Here is a 13,074-nt window from a genome sequence, read left to right on the forward strand (position 1 = left end):
TAGGAATTAAAATATTTCGTGACGAAAGCAAAAGAATTTAGATATAACGACGAAAAATCACCGATACGCGTAATATCTAACTCGGTCAACGGTAGTAGCACATTGCACAATTTCATATATATATATACGATATCATCTCTCGCATCGACGAAAATTCTGTTAAAACCTCCTAACTATAATTAAATGTTCGTAATTATCAAACGGGACCAGCGGATCTAACGGGTCGAAGTATAATCGTACAACAATCGACAGTCTGAGCCTCATAAAAATTTCGCAGTAAAATAGCAATTACTCTAATTCTCCGCCAACATTTCTCCAGCGTTTCCCTCCGTATCATCGCGATCGCATTTAAATAACCCGCCGTGTATAAGGTCGACATGGCGAGGCGCATCCAGGAGCGACGCGTCCGACGGCGCGCGGTACCCTGTGAGATGAGCGGTACAGATCGATAAACGATACGCGACGTGTTCCACGCGGCGTGGTCGTATTGCTTCGCACGCCATAAAAAAGGCATCACGTGTTGATAACGTTAATCAACGGAGATAACAACGTAGCGCATTATTCCAGTAGAGCGTCGCGACCGGCCGCAGAACAAGGTACGTAAGCCGATCTTAATCTCGCTCCTCGGAGTTCTCACTGCGACAGCTCCGAGTAGTTTTATTAAAATCACCACGTTCGCCACGTTGCCGCTGCACTGTGTGTTTTGCTTTCCCACTCGCAACCGAACAGCTGACGCGACGTTAACCGGCGCATGTGCGTCTTCGCGCCGCGTATGCACGTGCGTCCGCGCACGCACGACGACGACGCCGTGCTGTCGTTCATTGCTATGGCCGGGCGTGTACATGTATCCTGTGAGATAAGAACTCACCGGTTAAATATGAAATGAAGATTACGATATCCGGCCTGAAGTTACGTCCGCGCTTCAGTTCATAAACAACGCGCATTGGATCGCTTTATAATTCAGTAAGTAACTGATCTTTAATCTCGCGACCATGTGCGCGCGCTTTCACGTTTAATAGGATTTTTTATTTAAGATTTTCGAGAAGCAGTTTCTTTCTCGGGTCACGGAGAAACTGCGCTATTCATATTTAAAAGACGATATTACAGATGGTATTATTTGTCCGTCTCGGAGCGGAAAATTAATTTCGGTCGCGGCGTCGTCATTGTTCGCGTTCTCGCAAAAATAAGAAAGGAAAAAGGACGATCCTTTCGGACAAACGCGGTCATGACTTCTTTGGCTTTCATTTACGTGTAAAAAAATAAACATACGGCAGATCTGCGATTACGCAATCCACAGCATACGTTTCTAGTCGGCTACGTAATAGTTTCGCAACGTAGATACTGTGGTGTCGATACACTCAAACGAATATTGATGCGTTACAAACACAAGCGTACGCGCGTATATTCCAAGATCTCGTATCTGACTGAGATACCTGCCGAATTAGCGTTTAATTACGCGTCAACCGGCGGATTCACGGACGTCGATAAAGACCACGCGTTATCGACGCTCTTTATATTCTCGTTAAGGAAAAATAAGTCGAAATTGCCGCGAGACTTCGCGGAGATAAAACGCGCGGAATGCACGGTATCTCCGCATATTATAAGCTACGACTCTTTGCGTATGCCTCCGGAGAGGACATGAATACAAATCGCTGATGTATTCAACGTTGCCGCATATCATACGTAATATCAGAGCCAGACTTTTACGAGTTCCGACGTAGTTCCCTTTTATTAATAAAGCGGACGGTTAAGTCCGCGATAAATGATCCTATAGAAATAGATATTGATTGGAAGACAAGGTACAAGAAATCGTCTGAGTCGACTTGATCTTTTCGCGTGGCGCTCTCTATAATGGAAAATCCAAAGTATTAATTCGACGAAATCCGAAAAATCGGCACGTTCTTTTTAACGCTTTATGTTTAATATTTATAGATGTCTAAGTGCTCTTATTGATTACCTCAATTCAGGCTTTTAAATTAGCGCATTATTATATTTATTATACTAATTGTTATACTTATTATAATTTTTGTTTCCTTTTTTTGCTTTTTATATTATTTTTCTATTTTGTATATACATTCTTTATATATGTATTATTTTTTCTCGTGCCTTAAAAACAAAGAGACATCTGCCGTAAGTAAACTTCAGATATCTCGAGAATCACAATTTATAAAGTATCGAGACACTCGATCATACCGATAGCGTTAACATTTCCGCGACAAAACTTCCGCAATTTATCACACAAGCGGATCGCAACTACATTATATTGTATCTTATCATTCGATAAAGAAGATCAAATATATATTCGCGTTCGCTCGATCGTCCGAACTGTAAGCAAGATCTATTTGTGCTATAACACTGGAATTTCAGTGCGATTCTACGCGGTTACAAACACTTCCGTCGCGCACCTTTAAGAAAATCCGTCTCGTTAGAAGTAAAAATGTTGCGATTGTCCGAAACAATAGCGCGTATATATCGTGTTGTCGATCGTTCGATTACCGACGCAATCGCCGCGAATATAATTACGTCGTTATACGTTAACAGCTCTGTGAATCTTATTCAGGCTGCATTAACACGTCAATAACAATTTGACGATAAAGCAGGTTATTACACGGCACGTGTATACTCCACTGTGTATATATCAAGCGTCATTTCCATCAAATATTATTCAGAGAATTAAGAGATGAGCTTGCTTTTGGCTCGCGACTTCAATAGGCATCCGAATAAAAGGTCCGCGTTCAGTCTCGAGAAATATAGCGGCTTTACATGATAATGAAATTTAATCGAAGCCGCATCTATTATGTATGTGCTCGGTCTCACCGCAATCTTTAATAGGACCTACCTTGCAAATCGATGCGGTAATAAACTATTACAGTTCGACGCAAAGAGAGCGGTAATATGTCTCTCAATTGTTTCACCGTAATTATCCTACTCCCTTTTGGTAAAAATGAAGTGTTCGGATCGGTTTTTAAATGTTTCATGTCAACTTTGGTTTTTATGTTATGATTTCACAACGTCTTGCGTATCAATCTTAATTGTTACTTAGATTTTTGCAGTCTTAGGGACACGTGATATACCATCGGTGATATACCATCATTTCGTCGAAGATATAAAGTTATATTTAGAACATAATATTGTAGAAGGGGTTAATCGCGCTATGAAAGACCATCCACGTATTTCTTATTACGTAAGCGTTCAACTACACCGAGAATAAGAAGCTTAAATTGAGATCACATAGTTACTCTTATCCACGCTGCCGCCCAACGTATTTACCGTGGCTGTATTTCAAACAGTACCGTAATTACCAAGCAAGTTGTGCCGCCAATCTGAGCGAAAGCATTCAGCCATGCAACAAATCATGTAACCACATCGTGCAACGTTGTAATTTCATTAAGCTAATGGTAGGGTGAATGTGACGGCGAAATGTTAAAAAAAAACACACACACAATCGCAAATTAACACGGGTGAGATTCTCGCGGGAGATTCAGGTTATTTTTTTGCTCTTGCGCGATTAGCTCAGAAGAATGTCTTGTCGAACGAACGGAGACCATACGGTCGGAGCAGAGGACCACTTTGTGCCCGTCCTGACACCCAGCGCGGACATTTCACCGCGATTAGAGAGGTTGGCGATTCATTTCGTCTCTAAATACAACGTGGAGCCTGCCTTTTTCGTCCGAGTGCCAGGACGGTGAGCTATTTCTCGATACAATAAATTTGAATGTTAAAAACTTCTCACCGCTACGATGAATATAAATGTCATATCACCGAAAAGTATCCATTAAACAGCCAATTAAAATAAATTATAATAAATGCCAATTAAATAAAATTACAAATAGATTTTTTCTAAACGCATAACGTTATCGTTTACACGGTGAAAATATTGTGGTAAAAATTATTATAGAAGTTTGTAATGTTGGATTATTATGATCCAGCATTACACAATTTTATAGGGTAATTCTTATTACGATATTTCCTCCGTAGATTCCACAAATATTTCCTAATTTGCACGGATGACGCAAATGATTTTTATAACAACAAGCACGTTTACGGATCACAAATTCCGCTTTGTGTGCGTGTTACAGAGTAAATTTGATTGGCGAGCATATTGATTATTGCGGCTATGCCGTTTGTCCGATGGCCATTGAGCAAGATATACTTGTCGCAGCGGCGTTGTCGAAAGATAACGAGATTCAACTCACCAACGTGGACCCCAAGTACAAGGACTTTCGATGCAGTTTCGAGGACGTAGGGTGAGTGCGTAACTCGATAAGGGTTTAAGTTTGTTAAAGATCGGCGCGGAGTTAGCTGTAATAGTTTAGACAAGTCCAGGAATTTATCAACAAATATTTTAATAGCCCCGTGCAAGCTGTGCGACATCTCCGCGAAAACTTTTCCGCCGCGCTTCCCCAAAAGAGCGCAGCTCTACGCGCTTTGTACACCATATCTGTACTGTATAACTCCGCCTTTATCGCGTTTATGGCATAAAATATCGCAATATCTGCTCCATAACGTATCGTTATGCCTGCACTTGCGGTCTCGAGCACTTATAAGCACTTATAGCCCCTTAACAATTTAAGCCTGTTGATCCCTCGGCCCTCGGCCATTTTGGATTACGATGCTGAAAATGGAATTATCTTCAATTTATCTTCGCGGCACGTACCTGCACCGGCGACACGCTCAAGATGAGGTCCCTTCCGTAATTTCTCATTTCGCGAGCGAACAAAACTAAATAAAGTAGTGAAATTGTTATCTCGCGGTGTAAAAGCCCGACGAGGAATTATGGATGACCAAAGGACCGGCGAGCTCGTCATACGCGTAACGCAAGAAAAACAGATGACACCTCACGTGCAACCTCTAACTCTCTCATTCCCCCTTCTTCCCCCTTTTCCCTCCCACCTTGGATTAAATTAACCTCCGTGCTTTCTTTACTCCTGGTATAATACCCGGGAAGATAATACGAACTTTCTTAATCTCATTCATTATTCAGTGTCGCGCCACGTCAGATAGCATATAACTCAACCGGGAGCTTAGCGAACGTCCTGTAATCGATTTTCCTGATTTTCGCACTATATAGATTTTACTTGCGCGCATATTAACTGTACAACGATATCACGTAACGACGGAAGAGGTTTTTAAATAAATCGCGCGAAACCTGCTAATCCCGACGAGGGAAATCCTATGAGGACGTAAGTGAAGCGCAGTCGCACGTTTCAGACCCCGCATTAGCGATAGCGGGAGCGGACCGGCGTGGTACAAATATTTTCTGTGCGGTGTAAAAGGAGCTCTCGAGGAAATCCCGACGGAGTCCGTTCCTACGGGAGTCCTGGCCGCAGTATGGGGCAACATTCCTGCTAATTCCGGCCTCTCCAGCTCCAGCGCGCTCGTTTCGGCCGCGCTCCTTTCAGTTGTGCACGCTAGTCAGGTGAGGGTGGTTCAATTACTTGCCTCGAGTAAAATTTAAGATACCACCGAGAACACAGAATTACGCGTCGATGCCAGGCGTCGCCGGCGCCTCCAGATTCGGGCGTTTTCGTCTCGTCGAACGCGTCGTCTCTAGATACTCGTGTATTATAACTTCGAGTAATCGATAAGAGAGTCATTTTGCGCTCTTCGATCAACAGCCATGACAAGCGAATATCCAAATTCAACACGTTCAACGTGGAAGATGCCTAAAACGCGATTGGGAGGCGTCGACGACTCTACGTATACCGCTCATCGTATTACAAAAATGACACCGTAAGCACGTGTCGTTTGAGATAACAATTAGTAAGCGAATAGAGTTGCTCGTTTAAAGTTCCACGTTAAAGTTCCACATTAAAATTCAACTTCGTGAATTACTTTCATACAGTTTAATTGACCTCAGAAGTTCTCTTCTTTGAACAAAGTTAGGCAAGTTTAAGCAAGGCACTCCGAAAGTTACAGAAAGTCTCCTCACGTGCGTCTTCGATTTGAATTTCTGCAAACGATGTGGAAACGATAGACGAACGTGTTCGTCGCAAATAGCCGACCCTACGAAGTATTGTGTTTGTTAAGTGGATCAAACTACCGATCACCACTCAAGTATAGCGTTTCTTCATTTCTTCCACCAACATCTCCGAACGTAGATCCTGTTTCCTTTGACGGTTTCGTGTTTGCTCAAACGGATATTGATATCGGACATGGTGTAGCCATCTTCGAGATACTTCCTCGAAACGTTTTGTATTGCTCTTTTGTGTCATTATCTTGTCCCTTCCAATTTCCTGCCAGTCCGATAATCGACGTGTTGATTGATTCGACAGTTTTTGTTATGACTTCCTCATGTCTCACGATTTCCTTTTTACATTGGCCCGTATTCCGAACTCTCTTTATCAATAAAAATGACTTAAGTGTGGTTTCTAAGCCACTTTTGGAGATACTTTTATCAACAAAAGAGAGTTCAGAACATGAGCCATTGTTTCATGTTGTGATTATTAACATTCGACGTGTATTTCAAGTTATTGATATTTGTTACTAGGATTGCCATTATTGTTTCGTGGCGTATTGTGGGTTACAGTGTCAATTGTCGAAGCATGATTTGGCGACTATCAGTGCTCGTGCAGAGAGACATATCGGCACTCAAGGCGGCGGAATGGACCAGGCTATCGCTTTCCTTGGAAAATCAGGTAATCGCGCTTTTCATTGTGTGCCTCATTAAATTAAATTAAATTACTCTGAAGATTGTGTCCCTTTAAATTTCGGAAAAGTATCATGTTTCATTTATTTAATTGTCAGTCTGAAAATTATTCATTTAGAACAACCGGCAAGCATGATAATTAATAAGAGAGTAGTAGTTGTAAACTTTAAAAAGATATTATAAAGATTTAAAAAGATATTATACAGAACTAAGAAAGAAAATCATATTCAACTACTGGGAGTAGTACGCTGCGAACGTTCGTGCACAGAATAAAGTACAAGATACGATGATATCTCGGGTCGCGTGGGAGGACTCAATTTGCCATCGTATTTTTTTATTTGTTCATAAAGGCACGGCCAAGCTGATAGAATTTAACCCTTTACGCGCCACCGACGTGACGTTACCGGAGAATGCGGTGTTTGTGATAGCGCACAGCCAGGCTTATCACAACAAAGCCTCGACCGGCGATTTTAATCTGAGGGTCGCGGAATGCCGATTAGCCGCACAGGTATTATACTTTCAATTATTATACGCTCTTTTCCCGTTCTGAAAAGGAATTTCCGCCACGACTGCGCGATTATTCGCTCGCATAGACTTAGAATGAAACGTGGATTACAACGTTCCGGTTTGATTGAGACTTTTCTCTTTCTCCCTTTCCCCGCCTACGCTTCGAAAATCCACGTTGAACTCTTTGAAGATTCGTGAATATAAAAGCGAACGAAGATTAAAGCAAGGGACTAGCGAGACTCGTTTTTCGATTGCGCTCCACGCTCGTCGCTCGCCGATGGACATTGATCGATGTGTCTGCTGTTTGCCCAGTGCACTTCCTACCTTGCCTCTTACGGCTCCTCTAATTCCATCCCCTTCACTATCCCGTCCCGTTCCGTCCTTTCCGAAAACACTCAGCCTCGTTGAAAAATACCGATGACGACGAAGACGGAAAGAGCCGTGAAGGGTAGTTTTCGGTTTCGCAACGTCGCTTCGCTAAGTATTTTCCCAGCTGTGCATGACGTTTCTCTTCTGTGCAGATGATAGCCAAGAAAAGGAACAAGGATTGGGAGCGTGTTCAAAGATTAATCGACGTCCAAGAGAGACTCGCCTTTAACTTGGACGAGATGATTACCGTAGTAATGACAGAACTGCACGAAGAGCCGTATACACTTGATGAGGTATACATTGTTGTACTATCCGTAACAAGACAGCGGGGTCGTTCTCTTTTTGTACGTATCTCGCGACGAGGTGAATGGATCTGCCCGGAGATCGTTATCGGAGATCTCATGGAGAGATCAAGGGAGAGCAGACGAACCCTCTTCGAGAAAGAGAGCAATCGTAAATTGCGCCGCAAGGAAAAAAAATGACTCAAAGCTACGCTTCATTTATCGTTAATTTACTCAATCGCGTTAATCGGCTCGCGGCTACGCGCGAATACGCCCCGCTGAAATTCTCGTCAACGGCGAATCAAAGGACTATTATCGGAACACCGAGCACCCCCGTATCCCTCTCTCTCTCCTTTTGTCTCTCTCTTTTTCTTGCCTGTAGATCTGCGAGAGCCTCGATACGAGCTACGAACGGCTAAAGGAGACGTCTCTCGTCGGTTCCTTTAATACCACGCAAACGTTCAAGCTGCGGCAACGAGCGCTGCACGTTTTTCAAGGTAAAAAACATCAATTTTCATGCGCCGCTAAATCGCGAAACACGGCTTTATATCCGATAAATCAAGAAAGAGCTCACCTCTCCTCCACCTGCATTTTCTTCGACCGATGTATCTTTCATTTTTTATCTTTCTTTTTTTATTTCTCCTGTTCTGTTATCTCTTCCTCTTTCTTTTTCCGCCGCGCTCGAGCAAGATTTTAACACGTTCCCGGCGTGATCTTCGGCTCGCCGAGAGGAAACTTTTTAAAGCTCGCTATTAAAAAAGTTGGAGACAAACTACCTTTCACCTCATTACGCTACAGTAATTACGAAGACGTTTAGCCATTTTCCCACCTTGTTGCCGATATTAGCGGCAATAGCGCGAAAGAAACGGGACTTTTCACGCCGATCGAGCCTCTGCGCCACCAGCGTCGATGTTTCCGCGATGTCGAAGCCCCGGTTTTGCGCGCGTGAAAATGTGAACCGGCGTGATCAATCATATACGTGCTCCTCTCCTGTTCTACGGGAGCGCGCACGAAGCTATAAATTTCCACGACAGACACGTGTATCGATTGCGACCTCCAAACTCGCTAAAAACCGGCTCGAAGGCTAACTCGTGCGAAATCGATCGTCGTAGAAACTTTGTTAAAACCGTGCGTCAGAATTGTCGCCTTGTCATCGTCAAGATGTTTTATTTTGTGAAGGACGTCATTAGGATGTCCTAATTTGGCTTGGAACGCCTTTAGGACGTCCTAATTTTATTTGGGACGTCTTTACGACGTCCTAGGACGTCCCATTTTCCAAAAGACGTTTTTACGTCTTATTGTTTAAAGACGTCTTAATATACATCAAATATATATGATCGCGCGTGCACTTGGTTCAATACACGACGTGTATCTTGATGACTTTACGCTATCATCTATTGGACAGTTGTCGAATTCCATCGCGATTAAAACTTGACGATATCGAATTAATAAAGTCTGGTTCAGAGGACAAATGTTGGTTCTCACAACCAAAACATTTGTTTGCCCATATCCAAATAAGAATTTTGTTTGAGTCAACTGAATAGGTTTCTCAGTATATTCATGAGATGCGAATATCAATTAGTAGGGCATTTATTAGGGCCTCCTCCCCGCCGCCGCACTCACTGTTCGATATCTGGGACGTTGCGCGTTACGTGTCACATTGAAAATCGCGCCGTTCGTTCTCGCAGCCGGCGACAAAATTTGTCGCAATTAATCGCATCGTTGCTTATACGCATGCAGAAGCCGGCAGAGTGCTCGCGTTCCGTCGCGTAAACGAGGAAGGCGGCATAATGGAACACGAGAAGTTCCAGCAACTGGGTAGCCTGATGTCGAAGAGCCATGACAGTCTCCATAAACTGTACGAGTGCAGCCATCCCAGCGTGGATGCGCTCGTGGAGAGAGCTGTATATTGCGGTGCATTCGGCGCGAGACTCACGGGAGCCGGGTAAATATATCATTATGACAAGCCGGATCCGGATAATAATGCGCGTGGCTAGGGAAGCGTGAATTAAATTTAAACGGATCTACGACTCGTCGAAACGGCAAGGGATTTTCGGGGAATTAAGATCGCTTGATTAAATAACATCGCGTTGATATCCATTCTGCTATCGCAGAGACTGGGATCTTTTAATTTTATATGCATTCGGATTATCTTATTGGATGATGCAATAATAATATTTAACGACATTTAAATTTGTTATTTGATTTTATTATTTGCAGAGAAAAAAAGGAGCTCACCTATTCATATAACACAACTGAAATTTAGTTACCAGACCTAGATTTTAGCTGTGGGAAACTAAGGGACAAAAAAATTTGCCAAATTAACAAAATTTCAATTGTATCATACGAACAGCTAATTTTTATCTGTGAAAGTTAACGTTTAGTTGTACGAGTTAGTTTTTAGCTATGAAAACTAATTCTTTTTTCCGCGTATTTGGTATTGTGATAATTCGATTGATATTATTTGCCGTCGCGTAATAATAGATCGAAATAGAGCGGAATAGAGCTAAGTGTTCCTCTTCGCTTCATCGGGACCAAATTTCAACGTTTTCTATTGCAGTTGGGGCGGTTGCATCGTGGCTATCATCAGCAAGAACGAGGTTCAACGATTCGTGGACGCTCTCAGAGCGGATCTCTGTCAGAACGGTGCAACAAAGGACCACGAGGAGTTCAAGGATATGGTATTTCCGACGGCACCGAACCAGGGTGCTGTTATTTACAGTGCGCCAACATCGCTCGGAGTCGTAAAGCCTGCGCCATAATAAATATAACGGGGATTCTGTCTCTCTATCTATCCACTGGCCGACTCGTCGTCATGGCGTCCCTTTATTGACATTCCATTATTTCTCCCCTTCTTTCCTCCCGTCCGGTTCCGGTATTTTGCTCTGCTTTTTGCTTCCCGTCGTGAGCTTTAATTGAAGAAAAGATGTCACCGGTACTGTCCGGCGCCTCTTTAACATCAGGTGGTCAAGCCGGGATACCATCGCTATTACTGAATTCTACTATTGAATGGGGGACGTTTACTCTAGAGAACGCTTCTTGCCGTTTAACCCTTTGCACTCGAGGGCTGCGGAGCGGGGCCATTTAAAATTTATCTTCAAACTCGAGGGCTCCGCTATGGAGACAATGCAAATAACTTTCAGTTCATAACATAAGGACAAAGACAAATCGTAAAAACTATTGTGTATAGGATATTCCGCTCTTGCTATTTGCATTGTCTCCATAGCGAAGCCCTCAAGTTTGAAAACAAATTTTAAATGGCTCCGCTCCGGAGCCCTCGAGTGCAAAGGGTTAATTAACTGCGCATATAAATCCAATTTATTCCACGTCCCCATTAAAACGAACTTGTCGACTAGAGTGCCTTGTAAACGCGCACCGCATTCTCAAAACAAAGACTGAGGCTAATCCCCGGCTACGCAACCATGCCAGAATACATGAATAATATACTCATTTTTCTCGGATATTCAGTGTATAATGAAGCGCGATTGATAGTTACAATACGTATTTAGGTATAGTATTATACGATTTTTAATAATTCAAATAATACAAGTATGTAATATCCGATAGAAGTACGAATTATTATTAATAAAAATGCTTTTTGGGAAAAATTATTACCAACGTGTCTATTTAAACCCGAAAAGAAATTCCCCGAGAATTCCCTGATTTTCCTGGCAATCTGTTAAAAATTCCAGATAAAATGAAAGTATTTCTAAATGTATCTTGTAAGTGAATGTATAATTTATTATAGCCTGCACACAAATGTCCATTTCAAATTTTCTGATTTCCAATAAAATTTCTCGAGAATTCCAGGTTTTCTGGGAATCTCCAGATAGAAGGAATCTAATTACATACACAAGTATAAGCAAGTTATAATGAACACATATAAACAAGTTATGATGTATCCGTCGATAACTAGTTCCCGGATCGAGTCGTCGGACGACAACGTAATACGAGAAATGTGCCAATCAATCCTAAATTTACTCTTTCCATTGCGTCTATATCTTCCTCTCCTCCCTTTTCCCCGTGAAACAAACTATAATGTAAGCTCTAATGAGCTACGACAAAAGTTTAGGTTAGCGCGACGGCGAACAACGTTCGATCGGTGAAGCGAGACAAATTTACTGGAGCAAAATTTCGCTCGGTTTAACGCCCATGTTAAATTACCGCCATCGCACGTTACGTGCTGAAGTGTAAAGTGCAACGTGTTCAAGGAAAACGCGTGATCGTAACTTATCCGTTATTTCATCGCGTGTTTCGCGCGTTCAACTATAACACGGGACCAACGCGAAAAAGGAATAGTGTGGATCTCTTCCAACGTAAATTTTAACACGGCGTTACTAATACGCAACGGTCGTAAAAATATACTGTTGTCAAGCGCGCGCGCATATTAGTTGAACACGTGCCGTCACCCCGTCTGAAAAACGTGCAGGGAGATTTTTATTCGTCGAACACAGAACGCTGCACCTGCCGTCCTAAAGTCCGACGCGGATATTGATTTTCCGCCGTCTGTCTCTGCGGATAAATTTCATGGCAAGTAATCACCGGTGCCGCTCCTTGAAAGATCTCACTTTCGACTCCAATCACATGAACGTTATGCTCTGATAAGACAATCAGCCGGGATATGAGAAACGCTCGTTGGAATTGAAATCAAAGTCCTGGACGCGAATATTGCTAACAATAACGCCTCGAGCGCGGTCACGAATACGCAGTTACAATTTTGTTATTATTTTACCTGACAGTCCCGTTTTATAGCAGAAAAGTTTCGACAAAGAAGATATAATAAATGAGAAGCAACAATGTCGACGACGGTAATTGCGCGGCCAAGCTTGAAATTAAGACACTGAATAAACGGCAAATATTAAAGTCGAGTCTGTTCTCATCTTCGTTGAAATGCGAAACGTGTCGTTGAGGTTTCGTCATGACGCCTTCGTTCGGTATCTCAGACATTAATTATAATTAACTCACACGACCTAGCGATATCTATTCGCGATGATGCTATATATTTCTCGCTAATTCCACCTCCGTGCTCGTTACGCTCGTGATTCCGCGTTGGGCCACGCTAATACACGACCTGCACCCAACGTTGTACCGAACCTTGTAGCACGACCGCTAAGTCTCTCTAAGATCAACGATGCAACGAGAGAATGCATGTTACACGTAAAGGTGGTGTGATAACGGGGCGTGTTACGTACAGCCGCAAATCACACGACGTTACTTTCCAACGAGTGTCGTCGCGCACTCTGAGGAACAAGAAGAATGACTTTATAA

At 42.7% G+C, this 13,074-nt stretch overlaps 1 protein-coding gene across 2 annotated transcripts; it reads left to right on the forward strand.

The window, feature by feature from the left end:
• The first annotated feature begins 499 nt into the window (after positions 1–499).
• LOC106742033 (N-acetylgalactosamine kinase) lies at positions 500–10,919 on the forward strand. 2 transcript variants are annotated; one of them, XM_014614617.1, is made up of 10 exons: positions 500–596; positions 3,513–3,685; positions 4,080–4,247; positions 5,212–5,419; positions 6,530–6,638; positions 7,000–7,157; positions 7,678–7,818; positions 8,189–8,303; positions 9,547–9,751; positions 10,367–10,919. In XM_014614617.1, the coding sequence occupies exons 2-10, from the start codon at positions 3,522–3,524 to the stop codon at positions 10,566–10,568; spliced, it is 1,470 nt and encodes a 489-aa protein (XP_014470103.1). In that variant the 5' UTR covers positions 500–596; positions 3,513–3,521; the 3' UTR covers positions 10,569–10,919. The 2 variants fall into 2 exon arrangements, with proteins under 2 accessions (XP_014470103.1, XP_014470104.1); XM_014614618.1 differs by lacking the exon at positions 500–596 and adding an exon at positions 717–963.
• The last annotated feature ends 2,155 nt before the right edge of the window (positions 10,920–13,074 follow it).

Source organism: Dinoponera quadriceps, unplaced genomic scaffold (assembly GCF_001313825.1).
Source record: "Dinoponera quadriceps isolate SergipeBrazil2010 unplaced genomic scaffold, ASM131382v1 scaffold696, whole genome shotgun sequence".
NCBI lineage: Eukaryota > Metazoa > Arthropoda > Insecta > Hymenoptera > Formicidae > Dinoponera > Dinoponera quadriceps.

What these genes read in the sequence shown, in the direction of transcription:
- LOC106742033 (XM_014614617.1), top strand. Translation starts at nt 3,522, where the DNA reads ATGTCTTGTCGAACGAACGGAGACCATACGGTCGGAGCAGAGGACCAC. An exon ending in CGCTTTCCTTGGAAAATCAG is followed by an intron (nt 6,639 to 6,999) that starts GTAATCGCGCTT and finishes TTGTTCATAAAG; the next exon opens with GCACGGCCAAGCTGATAGAA. An exon ending in AGCGCTGCACGTTTTTCAAG is followed by an intron (nt 8,304 to 9,546) that starts GTAAAAAACATC and finishes ATACGCATGCAG; the next exon opens with AAGCCGGCAGAGTGCTCGCG.